Source organism: Solanum lycopersicum, chromosome 9, assembly GCF_036512215.1.
Source record: "Solanum lycopersicum chromosome 9, SLM_r2.1".
Lineage (NCBI taxonomy): Eukaryota > Viridiplantae > Streptophyta > Magnoliopsida > Solanales > Solanaceae > Solanum > Solanum lycopersicum.
This window is the reverse complement of record NC_090808.1, coordinates 67,800,086-67,823,488: the sequence shown is the minus strand read 5'-3', so window position 1 is coordinate 67,823,488 and position 23,403 is coordinate 67,800,086. Positions and strand designations below refer to the sequence as shown.

Here is a 23,403-nt window from a genome sequence, read left to right as displayed (position 1 = left end):
TTCAATTTCGATTAATGATGTAAAGTTTGTTAAAACGAAAAAAAATATTCTTTATAGAATCATCTTCATTTTAGGATTCAACATTCAAAATATAAGTGATTAAGAATAAAGTTGTTTTCATCTTTAGAATTCAAAATTGAAAAACTTTGATTTAGAGCAATGATAAAGGTGAATATCACAGATTCATTTAAACCTAATATTTTTAAAAATAAATTCATAAAAATTATGAAATTAGGTTTTAAGCCTAACTCACACCTTATCTAACTTTAACATCCTACCTAGTGCTTAGATTTGGTGCGTGGACGATTTTGATGATACCATGTGAAATTAGGTCTTAGGCCTAACTCACATCCCAAAAGCTAGCTTAACGGGAGGAAGATTGTATAAGCCTTGTTAGGAGTCCACTCATCTCATTAATCACCGGAGTAGAACTTTTATCATTCTTTAACGTTGTGTGCAACTAATAATAGATAGCATAAATCCATAACATTGAAATATAATGAATTTAAAACATAAAATTTAAATTCTGAATTTGCTTTTTACGAGACGAAATGATAACTATCATCACCATCTAGAAAAAATGGATATAGAAGTCAAGAATGGCCTACTTTGAATATTGAAATTAAACATTAAAGCTAAGGTTGGTGATGACTTCAAACTCTCAACTCACTCTATTTTCTAGCCTATAAATACCATCTAAAACTTAGCATTATAACCCTCAACTCAAAACTAGCTAGCACATTAATTTCACTTCTTATATATCCTTTATTTTATTACTACAAGTTTGGAAAAATATTTAACATTATGGGTGTCACTACCTATACACATGAAGACACAAGCACAGTGTCTCCTAATAGGTTGTTCAAAGCTTTGGTTATTGATGGTGACAATCTTATTCCAAAATTGATGCCAAATGTTAAGAATGTTGAGACTGAGGGAGATGGAAGCATTAAGAAGATAAATTTTGTTGAAGGTAATATAATTAGTTTTTACATTTATCATTTTTACTACCTTGTTAATATAAATGAACGATCTAATCTGATTATGTAAATATCTTTTACATATCGTTAATGCATATGACTAAATAAATTCTCAGGTTTTTGAGGTTCAAAGCTGAACTGTTAGGTGTTTAAGTCTGGACTATCATTAAATTTCTCGAAACACGTTTGAACTATCAGTCAATATCACTACTGTTCAGATAAGAAAAGTGAACAATTGATAATTTAAGTGTGTTTTGATATGTATGTGAGTTTTCTACGTAGACTATCAAATGTTTCTCCAAACACATTCGAACTATTTTTTCTACCTAAAATATCACTATTGTTCAGATAAGAAAACTGAACAACTAATAGTTTAAGTGTATTTTGATAAATATTTGGTGATAGTTCATATATGAAATTCACACATTTGATAATTTAGATATAAAACTCACTACAAGATATAAAACTCAAACTCAAAAAATCAAAATACTTTTTTAATGTGTTTTTAATAGAATACAATAGATTTCAACTCGTTCATTTAACATATCTATAGATATTCTTCGAAATGTTTACATCGATTATATTACGAAACTTATATATTATTTTTGTTAATATCATCAGGTGGTCCAATAAAGTATTTGAAGCACAAGATTCATGCAATTGATGACAAGAATTTGGTAACAAAATATTCACTTATAGAAGGTGATGTTCTTGGAGACAAATTGGAATCAATTACCCATGATGTCAAATTTGAACCTGCTGGAAATGGAGGTTGTGTTTGCAAGACTAAAACTGAGTACCACACAAAAGGTGACTATGTTTTAAAGGATGAAGAACACAATGAAGGAAAAAAACATGCCATGGAACTTTTCAAGGCTGTCGAAGATTACCTCCTCGCTAATCCTTCCATCTACGCTTAAATGATGAAAAAAGAATCAGACTTGCACGTATCTGAATTGAAGAGTCATACTAAGGGGTTTGAGTTTTAGTAGTTTTTATACTTATTTTGTTGTTGTTGTTGTAGAGTGTGTGTTCTTTCCAATTTCTATATAATAATAATGTCATGGAAAGAACTTTGAATAAGATAAGACAAGCTTTAGTTATGAAAAGTTTGTACTAAACATAAAATGTGTTGTTCAAATATATATGATATGATTAGATTTATATATTGCATCTTTTATTAGTTTCATAATTAATCCAACGCAGTTGACTGACGTGTCTGCAGCAAGTGTCTTCAACTTCCTTCTTCATCAACACTCGCTGCAGACACGTCAGTTGACTGCGTTGGATCTGTTTCTTTAATATGTTTCAGTCGTCAGTTTCCTTCCTCTTCAACAAAAAAGCAAACCTCAATGACGAATTAAATATGGGAGAACAGATGTCAATCGATAAAAAAAAGATATCTTAGAAACGTAGTGTTTTGGTTTCGACATACATTTCAGTCACCGCATCATTTCCTTATTATTACTATTCCTTCTTTTTTTTTGAATACTCAATACAATCTTGTATTCTCTTCACTATCGTATTTCCTTTTCAAAACTACGATAATCTGTCATGCACTAAATATATAGGTCTTTTAAAAATAATTTCTCTATCTCTGTTACGACATTACATATGTTTAGTACTTTTGTTTCCCATATTGTGTGGCTAATAAAACACCAACATTACAAAAAAAGATTAACCAAAATAGCCAATAAAAAAAGAGTTTCAATTCAATAAAAACAATTAAAAAAAAATATAAAAGCAAAAATCCAAAAACCTTATCAATTATACGATATCCACCTCATCTATATTTTTTTCCCTATCTCTTTGGATTTTCATCTCTCCATTTCACCACTCAAATAAATAAAATAAAATACTCACTAATAATATCCCTCCATTTTTTCTCTCTACTTTCTCTATCTGAAAAATTTTTCCGATCAAAAATTGAAATTCCGGCGAAATCATGGCGGCCGCAGCTGCCACAGCAATAGCTTCTTCGTTTTCCAGTCTTCATTCTATACGTACTAAATCAAATTTGACTAATTCCGATCATCTACTTAAAATTTCATCAGCTAGAACTCCAAATCTAACTTTAATTTCATCGTCGGTAAGTGAACTGACGTCGATTTACAAGAAGTGGAGGGTATTGCCCAGGCTGTCAGCTGCGGTGGCGCAAGAGGAGGCGGAAGCGGCGGTGACGGAGGAGGAGGTGCCGGCGCCGGCGGTGGATGAGGAGGAGAAGGTAGGAGAGGGTTCCGATGGGAGTAGTGAAAGTGAAGGTGTTAATACTAAGCTTTATTTTGGGAATTTGCCGTATCTTTGTGATAGTGCACAACTTGCTGGGATTGTTCAAGACTATGCTAGTCCTGAACTTGTTGAGGTATGCATTTTTACATAAATTAGAGTGAAGTATGAGTATCCGTATAGCCAATTTCGTCTCGTATCTCGTAATACATCCGAATCCATTTGAATACAATGTATCTGAAACAAATTACATCGATTTTTGACTCTATGTATTCGAGATAACGAAATGAGATAGTGTATTTGAGGACCAAAATATGGCACAAATGGTAATATCAAAAACCCATGGGAAGACTCGTAATTAGGCTCTAAACTAGTGGGATTTGTGTTCTTACTGAATTGTTTAGTTGAGGATTGAATTTCGATATATTATTGTGTTATAGTTACTTCTTTAAGTAGATTAAGGTGTTTGATCTATGCTCTGGTTTTTGTGTTATCATTTTGTGAACCACATTGACGCGTTAGGTGTTTACATAGAGTTGTTGATGTTGATGATCTTGATTACTATCTCATGGAAAATAAGTATTCGTAGAATAAATAGGTGCTAAAATATGAGTGTACGTCGTACCACCTTAGCTATGTTATGTAGATCCTTCACTTATATATCTTGACGTATTTGTGTCGAAAAAATGTGATTAGAGATGGGTGCATTGTCGAAATCCCTATAGATGTACTAAATAGAAAACAAAAAATGAATTTACCTTTCCATATACTTACACATACTCGTAGATACATACCCGTCTACAAGTTCATGTAATAGAGCCAACAAGTGCAGCGTATTGCTTCATGAATAAGTTCCAAAAGTGACTAGTATTTGAACCGGAACTTGAATATGAAAGTTCGCAATTGAACACTGTGATTGTATTTAGAAAATTATACTTTCCAGTTTTGACTGAGTTAGTTAAGTGAAAGTCAGTTGAAATAATGAGAGCGAAGGTGATCACTTGCGCGCAAAAAGGTTTGAAAAGCTGGGATTGAACTTGACGGAACTGTGCTCATAATTAAAACGTTACAAAAGCATGTATGCTCCGATTTAACCATCTTTTTAATGCTACGAGAAAACTTCCTCTTAATCAAAACCAAAATGTTCCTCCTATATATGTCCCAAATGTATTTTACATGCTAATTTATACAATTTCTCCAGGTTCTTTATGATAGGGACACAGGTAAAAGCAGAGGATTTGCATTTGTGACAATGAGTACTCTTGAAGATTGCAAGACAGTCGTCGAAAATCTAGATGGAAGAGTAAGAGATCACTTCAATTTGCTTTCGTGAATCGATGTTGAATATTACAAAATATTTCTGACGTTGAGCTTATCTGAGGCTATGCACTAAAGCATGATTTACTGATTTCAGGAGTATGGTGGCAGAACCCTAAGGGTGAATTTCTCGGATAAGCCTAAACCAAAAGAACCACTTTACCCCGAAACAGAACACAAACTCTTTGTTGGTAATTTGGCGTGGTCAGTCTCATCTGAAAGTTTAGCGCAAGCATTTCAAGAATATGGAACTGTTGTTGGTGCTAGGGTACTGTATGATGGTGAGACCGGGAGATCTCGTGGCTACGGTTTTGTGAGCTTTGAGACTAGAGAAGAAATGGAGAATGCTCTTAACAATCTCAATGGAGTGGTATGCATTTCTTGAACTCTCTTTTTCAAATCAGTTTGAGTGCATCTCACGTGAATGCATAAATATTGTATATCATAAGTGATATAATTGCATAAATATTGTATATCGTTGATACACGAAACTTCAATTTCGTGAGAAAAATGAAATAACTACTTACAATTTTACCCTTTTGTATATGTCTTTATCAGGAATTGGATGGAAGGGCATTGCGAGTTAGCTTAGCACAAGGGAAGAAACAATAAGATGGGACAAAATTCTTTGTATATTAGTTGTATAAGTTGAAATTTGCCATCTACATATGAACAATTTTAGTTCATGGATTAAGATGGCTAAAAAGGCTTTTACTAGGTCAAAAGGAGATGTAACTATTTGTATTACATCACACATACAATGAGCTTTCTTTTTTCTTCTTCTTCTCTTTCCTTTATTTTATGATTTAGAGAGAGAATGTAATTGTTTCTATCATATTTTAGAAAACTATTGAGTCATTTAGTACAAGCAACTTCACTAGATAATGCTTGGGACCTATTTCTTGTAGAAATATACTAAGTAAATAGGAATATATTTTCAATTATGGAGCCTAATGCTCAGTAGTAAGTTAACCTAGTCTCTCCTCTAATTTTCACCTTCTTCGGTGGCCAAGTTGAAGTGTTCAATGTTGCTCTGCAATCTTTTCTTTTCAAGATTGAGCTTGTTTAATTGAAACTAATGCTATGTTGTCCTTCCTTGTTCGAGAGAGGTCTAGACCACAGTCGGGAGCGGGCTGAATTTTAAATGAATTGAAAGTGAAAGAGTAAGTAAAGAAAATGTGAGCCTGTATTATAAGTCACTTCATTTAATTCGTATATCACCCCTGTATATTATAGTCAATCCTGCTTGGTTCTAATAATTACTTATTATTAAGTATATATAATCATTATGATTCAAGAAAACTATGATCATTGATCGTCTGTCTTATTTCCTCCATCCCTTCCCTACCTCACCCTATATGTACTTTTCAAGAAAATAAAATTTTAATTTATTTCACAACACTTCATTGGAGTAATTTCTTGTTTTGCCTCGCTATCTATCAGTCATATCTTGTCTTACTAATAAAATTACAAAATTAGGGTCGCTTCGGGATCATGGTTGGGTTCGGGGTTAGGGTCGAGGACTCGGGGGTCGGGTCTCGGATCGGTGTTAGGGTTGGGTCTCGAGTTGGGTGTCAAGGTTTGGGTAAGATCTTGGGTTTGGATAGGGTGTTGAGGTCTCGGGCCGAAATCGGGTTTAGGTCTCAAATGATGGTTGTCTTCAGGTTATCCCGATTCAAAAGTTGGATCTTGAATCAGATGTTAGGGTCAGAGTCAACAATCGTTTATGGGAGGTCTCGAGTCTTGGATCGGGAAGGTTGGAACCCAATTCAAAAGTTACATCACGAGTTCTCGAATCAGGAGTCGGGATTACATTCTAGGTTGGATCTCGAGATCGTTACCCAATTCAAGTCATAGTCAAGATTAGGTTTAGTTCGATTGTCGAGAGTAGAGGTCAAGGTCTTATATCAGGTGATGGAGCCCGGTGCCAGATCAACTATTGAGTTGGTTCTCACGTCAAAAACTATTTTCCTAAAAAAATAAAAATTCTATCCTCTAGCCAAAAATAATAGATATTTTCAAAAAAACAAATCATTCGCCAATTCTATTTCCCGTTCACCAACCAAATATAATTTTTTTTAAAAATAAAATCAACTTATTTTCCAAGAACACATTTTTCGTTGATACCAAAACATGTTCCATGGAAAACATTCACGTTATTAGATAATCCTATAAGCAAATATAAAAAAATAAAAAGAAGCCCTATCATGAGGTCTAAATCAACGGTGGATAACAAACGGACATTCACTCAACCAATAAAAAAGCAGCGCCACCGTCCCAAAAAACACAGCCAGCAACACCTTATAAATTTCAGCAGCTCTCACTCTTTCTCTCTCTAGAACCAGTGGTCTCAAGCGGTCACTCCATTTTCTCTCTCTAGAAATTGTAGAGTCAGTGACGAACGAATTCAGTGCTATTTACTGCTTGTGGAGTGTAATGGGAGAAGACCCTGTTGCTGCTTTTTTGCTTGCGGCGCAAATGTGAATGCTGTGAAAATCTAGGGTTTTTTTTTGGGGGGGATTTTAGATCTTTTGGTAGATCTAGTTTTTCTTGAGATTCTCACTCTAATTGGATTGACGAGTTCATTTCTACCGCTGTTTAAGCTGCCGCCGCCACCGGGTTTTACGAAATGGCGACGCCTTTTCACTTGCCAGTCACTGCTGCTCAGGTATCTCTTCTGCTGAGTCTTTATCCGTTTATTCTTTGATTGTACAAGTCATTTGAAGAGAAGTTGGGTAGAAATGTGAAGGAAAATTTGTGTTTTTGCTGTTTCTCGCATGCTTGTTTAGTCATTTGTAAATGGAGCGAGGAATGCTCTTTTTTTTTAATTTTATATATATATCTGTGGTTATATATATATATATATATATATGAACGGATTTTTGGCTGAAGGGGTTGCCTTGGTTTTTGGCCATGGTCATGTGCCCTGTTTTGCTAGTTACGAATTGGCTGTGGCTGTTAAGTGACTTGGAAATGTAAAATTTCTGTAGTGTAAATCTGAAATCTTTTTGTTCCAAAAGACATTTCTGTAGTATAAAGAAGAACTTTTTATGTTTATGATGTTACCTGTTTCAAGAAAAAGTCTTCACGGATACGAGTGTGTATATTCTGTATCAAGAGATATAGGAACTACTAGAGGAATTTTTTTTGTTTAATTTTCCTATAAATGCGTATGTATGTAGTTGTGATGGTGTAGTGATTAAATATCCTAAATGGAGACAGGTTTTCTGAAAAAAGAGTTTCTAATCTAGTGATAAATGCAAACTTAATTAAGCATATAGCACAATAGAAACAAACGATATATATAAAAACTACCAGCTAGTTAAGGATAAATGGTCCAAGAAACAGTTAGTTATGGAGTAATTAGGACTAACCTATCTAGGTTAGTTGTTATCACCTGACTTACACTAGATTAGGTAAGGATAAGTGTGAGATTTAGAGATCATTTATTCCATATAGAACCATTCTTTTTCTTTAGAAGTCAAATTACTTATCAGTGTTACAATGAAATTAGTCTAAATAGAGGGGAATATATTAAGAATTCATATTGCCTATCCCAACTTGTTTAGGATTGAAGTGTTGTTTGATTGATTTTTAATGGCTGGGATTTGAATTTCATCTTTCTGCGGTTTTGGGTAATGATTCAGGTGGGGACATACTTCGTGGGCCAGTATTATCAGATGTTACAGACCCAACCGGATTTTGTTCACCAGTTCTACAGTGATGCTAGTACTGTGCTTCGAATTGATTCCAGCACCAGAGAGACTGCTTCAGGAATGCTGGTATTTTATCTTAAGTGCCTTCTTTAATTTCCTTATGAGTAAAACCTTCTTTGAAGTTATTTCTAAATTAAGTGCTTTTGGAGTTTGTGTTGGACTTTGGTTGCTTTTTTCTAGAGCTTGGCTGATCCAAATTTATTCAATTTACACTGGTGAAACCTAGCTGCAATTTTTTTATTCTAGTGCCTTTACTATCTTTTTGGGCAAAAAATAGATTAACAACAAAGCTTAACCATTCTCTAGTTTGTCTATCTAGAGATTGGACCTCAAATGCACATAAACTAGTTAGATAATTAATATTCTTCATTTTGTTGCTCTTGATGTGTTATACGTGGCTGACTTTAACATTAGACCAGCATTTTTTGATTCTGTGTAGTTCTTTCTGTTGTCATGAGCAAATTTTGGAGCTCATTACCAATTTTGTAACACTAATTATTGTGTAACTGATTGTTAGTACTATATGGGTTGTAATTGGCTAACCAGTGATTGGTTGCTCTTTCTAGATGCATGTCCTTAACTGGGACCTCATGTCTACAGTCATGCCATCTATATGGTGTCCATACGTTCTAGATTAGTTTTGAGATTTTTCATGATGTAGTCCTGTTCCAAAACAGAGCACCTAATATGGAAAAGTATCATATGAGGCTGCCTTAACATCCATGTCCTAGATTTTTAGGTTAAAAGTTGTTTTTCCTGAAAAACAAAAATTGAAGCTTGTCAATCAAGTTCTCTGTCTCTCCAGTCAGCTGTATTAGTGTTTTTTCTCTGTCTGCTAGAAGTTGAAATCTGAAAGAGTGTCAAGTTCCCCAAGGCATACATTTCCATCAGAGGAGCTTCTTATTTTGCTGCTGTGACGAGTTCCTTTTTAATATCATATACCAGTGGGTTACTTTATCTAAAAGAATTCATAACTATACCTTTGAGTTGATACTTGCATGCTTTAATATACTAATAAAATTACATGATTTCTAAGTCACAATAAAGGGAGATTTTATCTTTGAACCGCTTCTATAATTAATTCTATTTCAGTGTAATAAAATTTCTATTATTCTCAGCTAACTAATAATCATGGTTCGTGATGTGTATTATTCCCTTAGCCCCCAATATAAATCATTCTACTTCTTTTTTCATTGCTCTTTCTGTGTTCTGCAGCAAATTCACACCCTTGTCACGTCGCTACAGTACACTGGAATAGAGATAAAAACACTCCATTCCTTGGAATCATGGAATGGTGGTGTCCTTGTGATGGTTTCAGGTTCTGTCAGTGTGAAAGGTATCAATAGGAGTAGGAAGTTCGTTCAATCATTTTTCCTTGCACCCCAGGAAAAAGGATACTTTGTCCTCAATGATATCTTTCACTATGTTGATGAGGAGCAAATTCTTCAGCAACCATTGGCCTATCTAGCACATTCGAACCTTGATTCAAAGCTGAATGTTTCCAATGCACTTCAGGAGCAAGGTATGAGTTCAATCTTCAAGGTTTTCATCCTAAGATTGGTCTGATTGTTTTTTTTTGGGGGGGGGGGGATTCTCTAACTTCTTTTGTTTCATATTACTGTCTTTTAGATTAGTGTTACTATCCTTAAAAAATGACTTTTTTAAAGAAAAATCATTCCTGTAATGGTGAAGCCATTTTTACCTTTCTCTTGGAGGATTTACCCCACACAGGTAGGGGTAACGCCTATGTACATCTAACCCTCCCCAGACCCCACTTGTGGATGACACTGGGTATGTTGTACCTTTTCTGGAGGAGGAGAGAGGGTCCTGGGTTGTGAAATTGGAACAGAGCCATGCTGCGAGGGGGAGCATGGTGAATGCCTCACCCCTAAAATAAGTTGTCATTGGGGGAGAATATTACTAGTAGCTTCAAGTGCTGAAGCTCTCTATTTTCCCTATGTTCGTACTTTTATTTTTCTGGTGAGAAGTAGTTTTAAGTGATGTGCTATATATTGGTGAGAAGAAATTATGTACTTAAATGACAATTCTTCTGAAAGAAGACTCAGGATACTTTTTCTCTGTAATTCTACATGCTAATGCTGCAATACCACGATACTTTTTTTCTGTAATTCTACATGCTAATGCTGCAATACAACGAGACAAGAGAATGTGCATATATGAAGGATTAATGATGGTGTTTGCAGTGCCCAACTACATGTTTGGTGGAGAAATCCAAGCAAGGGAGTTTGTTGATGCTCCTAAAATTGAAGATAACGGGCCAGTCAATAACTATAGTTTTCCGGAGGAACGGCTTCAGCATGTCTCTGAAGCTGAGAATATCCTTGAAGATAATTTTGCGGTTCAGTCGAACGGCCCACTTCAGAGTACAATTAATGCAGTACAAGACCATTTATCCTGCCCTGTTGAGGAACCTGTTGCAGAGCCCCAAAAGCATACTTATGCTTCTATTGTATGCCATGACCCTTTTACCTTCTTTTAATGGTTACATTCTCATATTGTCTTGAGTATGCTTTTTGTGATCAACTAATTTTATTTGGTTGATTCTAATTTGGAAGCTACAAGTTACTAAAGGGAATTCTGCACAAGGACTGGCACAGTCTTCTCTCAACAAATCTACACCTCCTCCTTCAGAGTGGCAACATGTGCCAGAGCCTCCTGCTTTGCCATCAGTTCATTCGACTAATACTATTGAGAGGTATACTGAGGCAACAGAAGAGGCTTCAGCTGTTGAAGATGAAGGTTAGTTTCTCGTACTTTGGCATAATGTACTCATCCTGTCTTCTCAGGGATGTGAGTTATTTTTTAAGGGACCTCATTTGAGTGATATGCTTTTATGATTTTCCTTTTTGAACCTTTTGCAGTTGAAGTCAAGTCTGTATATGTCAAAAATGTTCCTACCACAATGGCTGCTTATGAAATTGAGGAGGAATTCAAAAAGTTTGGTAAATTAAAGCCTGATGCTGTTGCCATTAGAACGCGAAAGGTTTGTTCTATCATCTTTCTTTTGCCCTATACTCTTAAATCTAGATAAGGTCAATATTAAGTTCAATTGGAATTTGATGTGATGCAGGACATTGATGTATGCTATGCATTTGTCGAATTTGAAGATGTAACTGGGGTTCAGAATGCAATTGAGGTTTGAATTGACATTTCAAAATTTTGAGCCATCTTTATTATCCTTTTCGTGTTAAAGTTTCAATGCAATTGAGGGTTGAACTAACAGCCTATGTTTTTGTTATTTGATTAATTGAGAATGATGCTACATTTTATGTATGAGGTCAAATGAAGTAATAAACTGGCACAAGTTTGAAGTATTCCATGTAAAATTATGTGGGAGTTATGAATATGTTCTTTTTCGTTCTATTTATCTCTCCTTCATTGAATTGTTATTAATACCTTCAGCTAAGACTAATTACTGCATTTACATTCAGAGTAGCTACTGAAATCTATGTAAACTTTGTTGCAGGCATCTACTGTTCAGATTGGTGGACACCAGTTGTACATTGAAGGAAGGAGACCGAACAGAAATAACTTAATTCGAGGAAGTAAGTGGCTTTATCTTCTCAATTGTAGGTCAATAATTAAACTACTGCATTTCTCATTCACAGAAACAAGCACATCTTCAAGCTAAATTCTTGTTTTTTCCTAAGCATTATATTTTTCTACTGGTGATCTCTAGACACACCTTTAGCAATTTGCATCCCTTATCATCCACCAAGTAGGAATCAAAGTCAATGACATGACTCTTGACAAAACAAAAGTAGAAAAGATGTCCAGCCTGCAAGAAGAACAATTTTAAATACTCTTCTTGCAGGTGTTTGGAGACCTTTTCTACATTGTTTTGTCAAGTGTCATGTCATTTACTTTGATTCCTACTTGGTGGAAGATAAGGGATGTAAAAGAGTTGGATCAACCAACCTGTCCTCATACCTTCTTTTTTTTTTCTCGGAGGGAAGTTTTAACTCTGGAGAGAGCTGTGTTTTCATAAAAGCAGTTCAGTATAAAGTGAACAGTACTACTCCCCCCGCCCCAATTTATGTGAGTTAGTTTGACTTGACTCAGAGTTTTAGAAAAAAAACTCTTCAAACTCGAGGTTTAAAATAAGTTGTAGATCTTTGTGTGACAAATCATTTCATGAAGGATAAAATGAGAATTTTAAAACCAAATTATTTCCAAGTATAAAAATGTTACGATTCTTTTTGAGTCTTGACTAAAAAGACGAGTCAATACAAATTGGGACAGAGGGAGTACTTTGTTGGATCTACTTGCAATACTTATTTTCGAGATGAATAATGAAACGCAGAAAGTAGAGAATAATCAGTGGGGGACTATTGTTACACCAGTTGACTTGCATTCTTGTCAGGCTGCAACTGATGTAAATATTTGGCTCCTACATCTTCACCATGGTATTAGTCTCAAAACAAATCATTATGCTGGTATCATTGGAATTTACTTAAGACCTCATAGTAGTAAATAACAAGTGGCCTTCATTTATACTTCAGGTAAATAAGGCTTATTATTTCGTTCCTGTGTGCATGTAATAGCCAAAATAGAACTGTGTTTAGGTATCATTTTGCTAAGCCTGTTCCTTGTCTGAAAGCTGACTCTTAACTTAAATTTTGAAGTCCTGAAATTTATTTTTTTTGCCATGCATCCTAAAAATATTAAGATTCGTTTTGTTTTTATTTAAAATGTGGACACAGGAGGAAGGGGTAGAGGCAGAGTTAGCTACTCCATGGACGGAAGGGGGCGCTATGGTGGCCGTGGTTTTGGGAGAGGTGGTCAAGACGGAGGTGACCGTGATTATGGCAGATCAAGGGGAAATGGTTATTATAGACAAACTCCTCGGCAGGAAAGAGCTTACCCTAGCAATCAGCAAAGCTTGAGAAATGAGCAATACTCATGGGAATAAGCTGGAAGTTGAATTCATGAAGGACAAACAATACACCTTCAGTACAAGCCATGTTGCCAACAGCTTTTTTGTCTTCATAGTTCTCCAAAACATTAGTATACTTTGAGAAGCATCAAAATTTAGATTTGTGGAAGGAAGCATCCCTAATTCATATAATTTTTTTGGCAGAAATAGCAAGTGTTGGTTTTCAGTACATGAATAGACTTTTACTTGAAGGATTATTTATGCAGTTCTGACCTGCTAGTCGATATTTTGCGCAAGTTTCTCATGTGATATGTTTCTTTTTTACTGATTGTTCTGCATACATACTCTCTCCAGGAGTGGGGACGAGGCGGTGAGGGTCTTGATTTATGCTGGTGTGGTGTGGTTTGAAATATTGGATGGCTATGTGTTCAAAGTATCATTTGTCATCACTTGCATTGGCCCTTAAGAGGCATTGTGAGTCCTTTGTGGATAGAATTATATGATACTTGTGCTGGTAGGAGATAGCCTGTACCCCGGAGTGGGAGATTGCGGGCTGTTAAAATAAGTAGAAAAAGTCCAATCATAAATCGTGTTTCTCGATTCCAACTTCATTGACTATTAGATCATGCCTTTGTCCATTGAGACTCATTCTTAATATGTATAAAACTTAGCATGTCAAACCATAGAGGAATCATGTTGTCATTTGTGAATGTTGTATACAAATAGAGGTACAAAACAGTATATTACTACAATGCAGAGTCACTATTTAATTTTTCATTCAACTCTTTCAACTGCTATCATTATTCCCAAAAATAACATTGTACAAAGTCAATTTAACATTATTGTGCACATTTTATTGCTCATTAAACAACACTTACCATCTAAAAATTTTCCCAGAATAGTTGATCCTCCACAACAAGAGAAATCTCCAAGTCTTTAGATAATGCGAAAAGCTTGAGAAACTAAAATATGAATTAGAATCTGGATTGTGAAATTCATTTGACATCAGGCTTTAGGCGACTCCTTGCAGAAGTGGCGCTCCATTGTGATCACCTAACGTTTCATCTTCTTCTCCGTCTTCATCTTCCTCTGTTTGCCAGAGAAACCTAGCATATGCAGCAAGCACGTCGCTGAAAAGCAAAAAAGCAAGCTAGTAACTCAGTGTCTCAGACAATGAGAAAAATGAACTTGATGTGCAAGTAGCAATTATAAACGCAACGTACAAATGCTTTGATATCACACCAAAGATCACCAAAATTCTTATATTTTTCCACGAATACATTCACATAATACCAAGTTACCATCAACCTTGTATAAGTATCTTTTGTCATTAACCTTTTCAATGTTATCAAACAGTAGCAGATTTCGTTCACATCACATAAATCTGTAAAATCATCTTAATAACTGACCAAGTAGGAAAAGTGCTTAGGTTATTAAGTTCCCGCTATACTTTTAATTCAACGTGTTGCGAATAAAAAACCGAGGGGCTTCAATTCAATATTACCTGTCTTGTGGAGAAGCTTGTACTGCCCTCTTAAAGTAGGTTGAGGCTTTATCTTTATCCTGATGAAGTTGCCATATCAACATGGCATACTGTGAAATAGTTTCTCCATCAGTAGGATCAGCTAGTATTGCGTGTGAGTAATATTCTTCAGCACCTAGTAGGTCTCCCTTAGACTGCCAGTCCAACAGCAAACATGAGAAATGTCAGAATTAGCAAGACCAGTCGATATTATTAATATGTAAGCACCAATGAAGGGAGATAGCTTTTCTTGTTTTTGGTTACGTTCTGACAAGTAAACGATAAACTGTTGTAGCTATTGTAAAGATCTGGTGAAAGGAATGACATAATGTTCAAGAAAATTTCATATTTGAGCATGCATTTATATTTCTCCATCCCAATCCTACTGAATTAGGATGACCAGCTGTTCTTTTGTACAATTTAAAGAAAGGGCTGAAATCTTAAAAAGCATATTCGGGAGGGAGCTTGAGACATCTCAGACACTTAAGGAGAACGACTGTGTCGATGTTTGCAGCTTCGGACAATCACACATTTCTAAATCAAGATAATATATAGATATCAAATGGGCATTGTCGTAAGCATATGATGGATGATATACATGTTAATAAAGAACATTTAGTGCAGAAAATATGAAACATTCACCTGACTAAGAAACTGAGCATAGTTTCTTAAAAGCACGGAGTGATGAGGATATTCTTTGATCATTCTCATGTACTCCTCCTCGGCATTTCCGTCCATATCAGATACAGCTGCAGTATAATCAACAGGAGAGCTGCCACCAACTAGATTAACCCCAATTCCTAATCCTGCTGCAAGATGTAAGGGAGGGCTAACAGGTCTGTCAGCTTCTTCGTAATCTAAGTTCCGGGATACAGTAGCTTCCCCACTTTCCTCAATCTGACACATCCAGAAGAAATTTAAAGTCAAACAGAGTTCACACATATATACTCGTTGAGGCAGAACGAACGGAAGAAACCTTAGTCTTATCACTCTGTGTGTTCATTTCATCCTCACTTTCATCGTCAGTAATGTCCCAGAGGAAACTAGCATATGCTCCAAGAACATGGCTGGAAACAATAATAGATTTCAACAACAATGACATAAGTGTAATTCAACAAGTGGGGTTTGGGCAGGGTTACATGTACCTAAACCTTACCCCCACCTTTGTGGGATAGAAAGGCTTTTTCCATAGACCCTCAGCTCAAAAGAATTTTAATCAAAGCAGGATTGAAAGAAAAAATAAAAACAACAAAATAGCAAGATGAACAAAGCAAAGAAGCTGCAATAGGTAAAATTTATGACTAAGATGCTACACAAATACTAATAAAAAGGAGAAGATGAGGAGAGGTGACTAATAGATTCTTCACATGCCCAGGTTTTGTAAATCAATATCTAATTGAACCAATAACTCATTCTCTCATTTCAACGAAAGGTGCAAGTCAAGTATAACCTGTTCTCAGGAGCAGTACGTACTGCACGTTCAAAGTAATCTGATGCTCTATCTTTATCTTGGTGCAGCTCCCATACTAACTTAGCATACTGTGACAAGGTATCTCCATCTTTTGGATCAGCTAGTGTAGCTTGAAAGTAATAGTGTTCAGCTCCAGGAAGATCTCCCTTAGACTAGAGACAAGAATACAGTGGGTTACATGAAGAAAAAGTTGTCGCCAGAGAAACATAATCAAGATTGGACTAGATCTAAAGAAAAAGACAAAAATAAAGATGGAGATATATCTAAAACCACATAGCATCTAAGCATATCATGTTATGTGCTTTTCCAGTCAAAGAATCACAACAGCTATAATGACCAGATTTCCGAAGTATCTATTAGGAAGAACAGAATAGCACATGAATCAGTTACTGTTGTATGCTTTTTACATTTCAAACCACTAATAAATTTATTGTCGACGTACATTGGCATCCTAGAACATCATGAAAGAAGAGTCTTCTCACTTACTCCCTTCTCGTGACCTGGTTGTGCAACTGCTAATCCATAGTATTAGAAGATTTAAGCTTCGAAATGAGTGAACTGATTATAGAAGGTTCAAAATTGGATTCTAATTTGTTTAAATTTATTCAATCTACTATTACTATCATGGCATACTCATCCAACTAGTTTATTTTATTGGGGCAACTTACAGCAAGAGCAAGAAGCCAAAGATGAGATCAAATTCACAGAGGTGACTTTAGTTCCACAATTATAATTCCAACTGTGCAGCTATAGAACTCACAAGAACTTACTTTTCACAATCCTAGAATATGTAAAGGACTTACAAAGAGAATCAAACAATTATACAACAGCAACAATAACTATGATCTCAATACCAAACAAGTTACAGTCGGCTATATGAATCATCACTAGCCATGTTTAAGATTCTAACTTTGCAGTTATAGAACTCACAAGAACCTTACTTTCACAATCCTAGAATCTCTAAAGGATTTACAATGAGGATCAAACATGTATACAACAACAACTATGATCTCAATCCCAAACAAATAATGGTCGGCTATATGGATAATCACTGACCATGTTAAGAATTCTAAGTTTGCAGTTATAGAACTCACAAGAAACGGACTTCCGCAATCCTACAATACTTGACCTCAATCCCAAATTCCAGTCCGCTATATGACTCCTCACTGACCATTTTTCTCCGGTTTAAGTTCAACTCATGCCATCAAACACTAAAAAAACACAATGACGACAACAACAACAACAACATGTCCATTGTAATCACACAAATGGGGTCCGGGAAGGATAAAGTGTACGCAGACCTTTCCTTTATCTCATAGAGATAGAGAGGTTGTTTCCGCTAGACCCTCGGCTTATAAATAAAGCATTTCTAAGCAACTGAAAAAGGGAATAAACGCAGTAACCACAATAAAATAATGTGAAATGGAAAGAGAAAAATGGTTTCTCAAAAGGAACAAGACATAAAGACTGACCTGCAAAAGTTGAGCATAATTCCTCAAAAACAAAGGGTTACAGGGATCTTCTTTAAGAACCCTTTTATAATATTCCTCAACATCTCCATTTCCATCAAAATCTAAAGGTTCAAACTCAACCCCACCATGATACTTTGAACTAATTACTTGTTCACTCTCTTCAAATCCTAGCTCATTAACCTCATAAAAAACCCTTTTTTCCTCATCTTCATTCTCATCTTCCTCAATCAACCCCATCCCCTTTTTCCCAAAACTGAAATCACTACTACCTATATCTGATACAATATCCCCTATTGTCACAGACCTAACCAAATCTTGATTTTCCTTCATCTCATCAACCCCATCTTCAGTATTATATATACAAAATGATGGTTCTTTAGGCAACATTTTGAACTTTCTTGCTTATGACAAGATAAAAATGTCACCTTTGAGCTTAATACAGTTTTCCAAGATTAGAAAAAATTGAAGTATTTCAAGACAACCCTTTTAAATTCCCATCAAATTAAGCTCTTCTAAATGATTTTATGTGAAGACTATGGGATTTTACAAGTAGGAGTATTATCCAAGTTCTTTTTTTCCACTCGGAGTTTGGAGTATGTATTGTAAAATTTATTTTAAGCTTATATTTTTAATAAAATTTTATTTATATTTGAAATTTCTAATTTAAGAAGTTCGAATTTAAAATTTTTAATTTAGGATAAGAGAAAATATTATATCTTTTTTTTGGACTTTGTGATTCTCAATCCCAAAGCTTGACTTAAAATAATTTGTAGAAATTCTAATTAAAAAAATATTTTACTTGTTCTTTCTAAAATTAGTACTCTACAACATAAGAGTTGTATTTTAATTATTTTCAACCCAAACTCTTGCATTAAATATTGATTTTTTTATTAATTTAAAGAATATTTTTAGTAGAGCTCAAATCTCGAGAACATATGATAAATATATATATATATATATATATAATTTTTTATAGACGTGAAAAATGAATTAAAATGGAGACAGAGGAGTAAGAATTAAATTTTAATAAATAAAGCTTTATAATTAAAGTGTTCACGTGGAGTTGTGGCTGCCATATCTGTAATTTCACTTCTTCTTTTTTTAAAATAAAATAAATATAATTAAATGGTTAAAGTGAATTTTTTTTATAAAAAAAATGGCATTTCAATGTATTAGAAAATGATAGTTATGGACCAAATTTGGACAAAATGGAGATTTTTGAGGAGGAGAAATTGACAAATGGATACTTTTGGATCGTTAACCAAGTTTTAGTTGTTAATTCGGTATCATTCATTAATTAGCTATTTATAAATACATAAAAAATATCTAATCAATAAATCATTTTATCTAGAAAAAGAAATAAAAATTTACAGCACATTATATATAGGGCAATTTTTACATATAGCAAATAAAAAATTTATATTTGTATGCTATAGCAAAGTTTGCATAATTGCGCTCCATAGCAAATATAGAAACTGTATAATTCGCTATACATATACAGTTGAAGCAAATTGTATAAAACGAAGTGTATAAAACAAGAAAGAGAAAGACACTTAGGGCAGAGAACTGTATAAAAACGAATTGTATTACTATAAGTGTATCAAACGATTATATACAATTTAAATTTGTATAAAATTACAAAGAGAGAAAGACAAAAGAGACATGACAAGGAATATACAATTGAATCGAATTGTATAAAATGATAAAGAGAGAAATTAGATACAATTTGAAAATTGTATAAAACGAGAAAGAAAGAAAGACAAAAGAAACTAGGCAGAGTAGTATTTTTATTGTAAAATTATAAGTGTATAGGACGAAAATATATGTACTTGCATGTGTATATACAATTTTCTCACGCTTTATACAAACAGAAATGCAATTTATACATTTTGCTTCTGCTTGTATAAGTGAGAAGTGCGAGGGTGGCGAGCGAGATTTGGGACAGTGGCGAGCGAGATCTGAAAGAGGGGAGACAGGTGAACAAAAATATATATATTCATATAATTTTCTCTGCTTTATACAATTAGAAGTAATTTTTATACACTTGTGTTTATATAAAAAAAGTGAGGAAGCGAGCGAGAGATTGGAGGAGAGTGGCGAGCCGAGATATTTGGGAGCAAGGCGCCTGACAAATTTTTGCAGACGTTTGCTATGGAGCACAATTAAATCAAACCCTAGTTACTCCATTTATTTTAGGTTATTAGTTTGCTATATACAATTTTCCCATTTATAAATATATAAAAAATATCTAATAAAAAAATATTCTTATCTAGAAAAAGAAATAAAAATTTACAGCACATTATATATATTAATGCATCTAACTTTAGTATATGTTATATATATATATATATAAACATCGAGTAAACCTCACAAGCTATCCGAGACAAGTTATTAGGAATATTTGACAAACGATAAATATCGGTGTAATTTTATAAGTGAGAAAATACACAAATTTTATGCTTTGTGAAAGATAGTAAAATTATTTCTGACGAAAGATTTAAGTAGAACATATAAAAAATTAAGTGTGTAAATAAAGAAAAATATAACAATAAAAAGATTATACCGAAAACATAATAAAATTATATTTGTTGCATGAAGAAATACTCTTGTTCGATATCACTTAATTATAAGAAAATTATAATGTAAATTAAATTAATTAGTATTCGCAATTTGTTTTTTTCTCTACATATCAGTAATAAGAAGTGTTTTTTTCTCTACATATCAGTAATAAAAAGTGTTATTTTCATATTACTTATAATTTAGCAAGTAGTGACTACGTAATATTTGTGAATTTTTCACAAATAAATGGACACACATTTTAATATTTGAATATTAAATATGCTTAGTCAGATATTAAAAAAATTATTTATTTACAATAAAAAGGGTTGAAGAACCTTAAGGCCAAAAAAAAAAACATTATTTCAAAAAAGACATTTTCTTCGTTTGTAACAATGCCTTAATGTTCTCTCCTCGAGAAAATCACCACCCCCTCCTTCTCCTCCTTCTCTCTTCCTTTCTCGATCGTCGTTCCATTCAGGGAACGACGAGCGAAGCTTTCTTATTTCATTATAAGGATTAAATTCGTGATTATTAATTTTTTTATTAAACGTCACGAATTTATCAAATTTTCAAAATGGGGATTTTGAAACCGTTTCAGCTCTTGGAGATCAACATCATCTCCGCTCAAGATTTGGAACCTGTGTCCAAGAAAATGAAAACCTACGCGACCGTGTGGGTCCACCCTACACGGAAGCTAACCACCGCGGTTGACATTGAAGGAGGTAACAACCCAACGTGGAACGATAAATTTGTTTTTCGTGTGGATGAAGAGTTTCTCCGGCAAGACACCTCAGCCGTACAAATAGAAATTCATTGTGGCCATTGGTTTAAGGATTCTCTTGTGGGGTCCGTTCGCGTCCTCGTCGGAAACCTCATCCCTTCTCCGTCTAGGACACACCATAATCATCATCCTCATAATCTTGGCATGCGTTTTGTTGCACTTCAGGTTTAATTTCAAAAACATTTTCCAATTTTTTCATATTTGACTGTTCGATATATTATTTCATGAAAAACATTTTCCTAACGTAACAACCACATTCTTCTTGATTTCATTCTTCCAATATTTTCTATAAATATGAAATTTTTTGTTTAACATGTATACGTAAAAGTTGCATGCATGCATGCATGTTATTTATAAATAAAAAAAAATGTATTTAATTATATACTTTTTTTCAAGATTATTATTCTTTGACCAATATAAAATTTTCATCGTACATTTGCTTAGAATATATGTTTTCTAATTGAATTTTCAATGATATGGATTAATTAGTCATGGATATTGAGATGGATTTGATTATTATAACTAACCTAATTAATGATTATAAATATTTTCTTCGTAATTTATGTATTATTTTTTTTCATTAGGTACGTCGTCCATCTGGGAGACCTCAAGGGATATTGAACATTGGTGTTGCATTACTTGATAGTACCATGAGAAGTATGCCATTGTACACTGAACTAAACAAGTCTGCTGTTGGATATCGCGATTTGATGGAAGAAGAACAACTCCCTCATCACCACCACAACCAGAAAACAAACAACGAAAAAACCACCACGAACAACAACAACAATAATAACAACAGGACTACTATAAAACCAATATTGTTACGTACAAAGAGTGAACGTAGCGAACGTGTCAAATTCGACGATGATGTACCAAAGTCTAGTGGTTCAATAGTTGCTAAACCTTCAAAAAAGAAGAATAAAGCACATAATTATGACAAAGAAAGCTCAATTCTTAGTATTTCTTTGGAGCCTCCACCACAAATGTTGGTAAAAAAGAAAGGCAAAGCAAGTTCAATGGTAAGTGGGCCTAAAGAAGAAAAGCCCAAAGATAAAAAGGGCAAAACAGGCTCAGTTTTAAGTGATTCAATTGTTAGTAAAGAGTCATCACTTTATAATATTGGGCCTAAAGAAGATAAGCCCAAACTCAAACTTATAGCTTTAGAGCTTGAGAACAAAGAAAAGCCCACAAATGAAAAGAAAGTTGATGAAAAATCCCTCACAAAGCCCAAAGTTGAAGAAAAATCTCTCACAAAGCCCAAAGTTGATGAGCCCAAAGAGCCCATAACAGTTATTGGAAAGCCCATTCAAAATTATAATGGATATGAGTTTGGGGGCCCAAAAGGGGTAGGACATAATGGAAAATTTGTATTTGGAGGCCCAATCAAGGGAAATGCTCATCATTGGACTGACTCAGAAATTGGGCCTTCAGCATCCGAGGTTGCGGCGGCCGTGGCCGAGAAAAAATACCCGTTGGATGATCAAAAGAGCTCGATGTTGGATGGTTGGAGTTTGGACGAGAGCGTTGAGGGGCTCAGGTCCAAACTCGAGAGGTGGAGGACGGAGGTACCACCAGTGTACGACCGGGGTCAGGCCTCGAGTAGCTACCGTTCGACCGGTCGCCACGCAAGGAGGCATGCACGTGGTTCGAGTGGATTGTTTTCTTGTTTTGGTAACATAATGGGGTTTGAATGTCAATGCATTTGTGGTAAGCCTCAAAAGAAATATAACACAAGGTTCTATAGCCCATCAGTTGGCAGCAGATCATTTTTTTGAAAAAAGCCCAGGCCCAAGCAAAGGTCATAATTTTTTGAAGGCCCAAGTGTAATAAAATTGAAGGCCCAAAGCCCAGGTTCTTATTATGTCACTTTTGCAATTTACTTTTTTTTGTTATTCTATTCGAGATTTTAAATTCGATACAATCGTACCATCGAACGTAACATAAATATATTTGTTCTATATATTTTTGTTATTGGCTTTTATCACTTTGTCATTGTTAATGTTGATTTGGTATTTGAATCAGCATTTTCTTTAGATAAATTTCAATATTGTAGCATGATTAATAGTAAGCATATTGATATAGGTATTTATTGTTTTCCACCTATATATATATATATATAAAGTACAATAGAATCACGTTCAATTAAATTTTAAATTCGACTCTAGAAATGATCCAATGTGGAAATTGAATTAGGGTGAAAGCGAGGATATGACCTTAGATAAGAGGTTCACATAAATTAGGATGTAAAGTTACTAGGTAATAAAGCGTTGTCTCACTTATCTTCCCATACTTTTGGTCCTTCGATTTTTGATACGTTACTATCTATTTTACATTTTGTATTCTGATTATCATATCATTTTATTATAATAATTTTTTCTTCAAAATGTTTTAACATGCTTTCTATCGTATTTTGTCATGTTCTTTTCTCTTTCCACTATCTTTTTACCGATCTGCTTTGA

The 23,403-nt window shown here is 34.3% G+C and overlaps 5 protein-coding genes across 5 annotated transcripts; 4 read left to right on the top strand and 1 right to left on the bottom strand.

The window, feature by feature from the left end:
• Positions 1-720: 720 nt before the first annotated feature.
• LOC778321 (Pathogenesis-related protein STH-2-like) lies at positions 721-2,146 on the top strand. Its single transcript, NM_001247193.2, has 2 exons — positions 721-973; positions 1,602-2,146. The coding sequence occupies exons 1-2, from the start codon at positions 805-807 to the stop codon at positions 1,898-1,900; spliced, it is 468 nt and encodes a 155-aa protein (NP_001234122.1). The 5' UTR covers positions 721-804; the 3' UTR covers positions 1,901-2,146.
• Positions 2,147-2,749: 603 nt separating this feature from the next.
• On the top strand, positions 2,750-5,467 carry LOC101246091 (28 kDa ribonucleoprotein, chloroplastic). Its single transcript, XM_004247746.5, has 4 exons — positions 2,750-3,342; positions 4,408-4,509; positions 4,621-4,893; positions 5,082-5,467. The coding sequence occupies exons 1-4, from the start codon at positions 2,926-2,928 to the stop codon at positions 5,133-5,135; spliced, it is 846 nt and encodes a 281-aa protein (XP_004247794.1). The 5' UTR covers positions 2,750-2,925; the 3' UTR covers positions 5,136-5,467.
• A 1,272-nt stretch (positions 5,468-6,739) lies between these two features.
• LOC101245798 (nuclear transport factor 2) lies at positions 6,740-13,432 on the top strand. The gene is made up of 9 exons (XM_004247745.5): positions 6,740-7,191; positions 8,171-8,305; positions 9,455-9,761; positions 10,444-10,709; positions 10,816-10,999; positions 11,122-11,243; positions 11,331-11,396; positions 11,727-11,805; positions 12,964-13,432. The coding sequence occupies exons 1-9, from the start codon at positions 7,153-7,155 to the stop codon at positions 13,170-13,172; spliced, it is 1,407 nt and encodes a 468-aa protein (XP_004247793.1). The 5' UTR covers positions 6,740-7,152; the 3' UTR covers positions 13,173-13,432.
• Positions 13,433-13,879: 447 nt separating this feature from the next.
• On the bottom strand, positions 13,880-18,251 carry LOC101245498 (uncharacterized). The gene is made up of 6 exons (XM_004247744.5): positions 17,602-18,251; positions 16,109-16,281; positions 15,635-15,725; positions 15,301-15,555; positions 14,641-14,813; positions 13,880-14,266 (listed from the first exon to the last, which is right to left on the bottom strand). The coding sequence occupies exons 1-6, from the start codon at positions 17,986-17,988 to the stop codon at positions 14,149-14,151; spliced, it is 1,197 nt and encodes a 398-aa protein (XP_004247792.1). The 5' UTR covers positions 17,989-18,251; the 3' UTR covers positions 13,880-14,148.
• A 2,270-nt stretch (positions 18,252-20,521) lies between these two features.
• On the top strand, positions 20,522-22,925 carry LOC101245204 (uncharacterized). Its single transcript, XM_004247743.5, has 2 exons — positions 20,522-21,106; positions 21,526-22,925. The coding sequence occupies exons 1-2, from the start codon at positions 20,735-20,737 to the stop codon at positions 22,717-22,719; spliced, it is 1,566 nt and encodes a 521-aa protein (XP_004247791.2). The 5' UTR covers positions 20,522-20,734; the 3' UTR covers positions 22,720-22,925.
• The last annotated feature ends 478 nt before the right edge of the window (positions 22,926-23,403 follow it).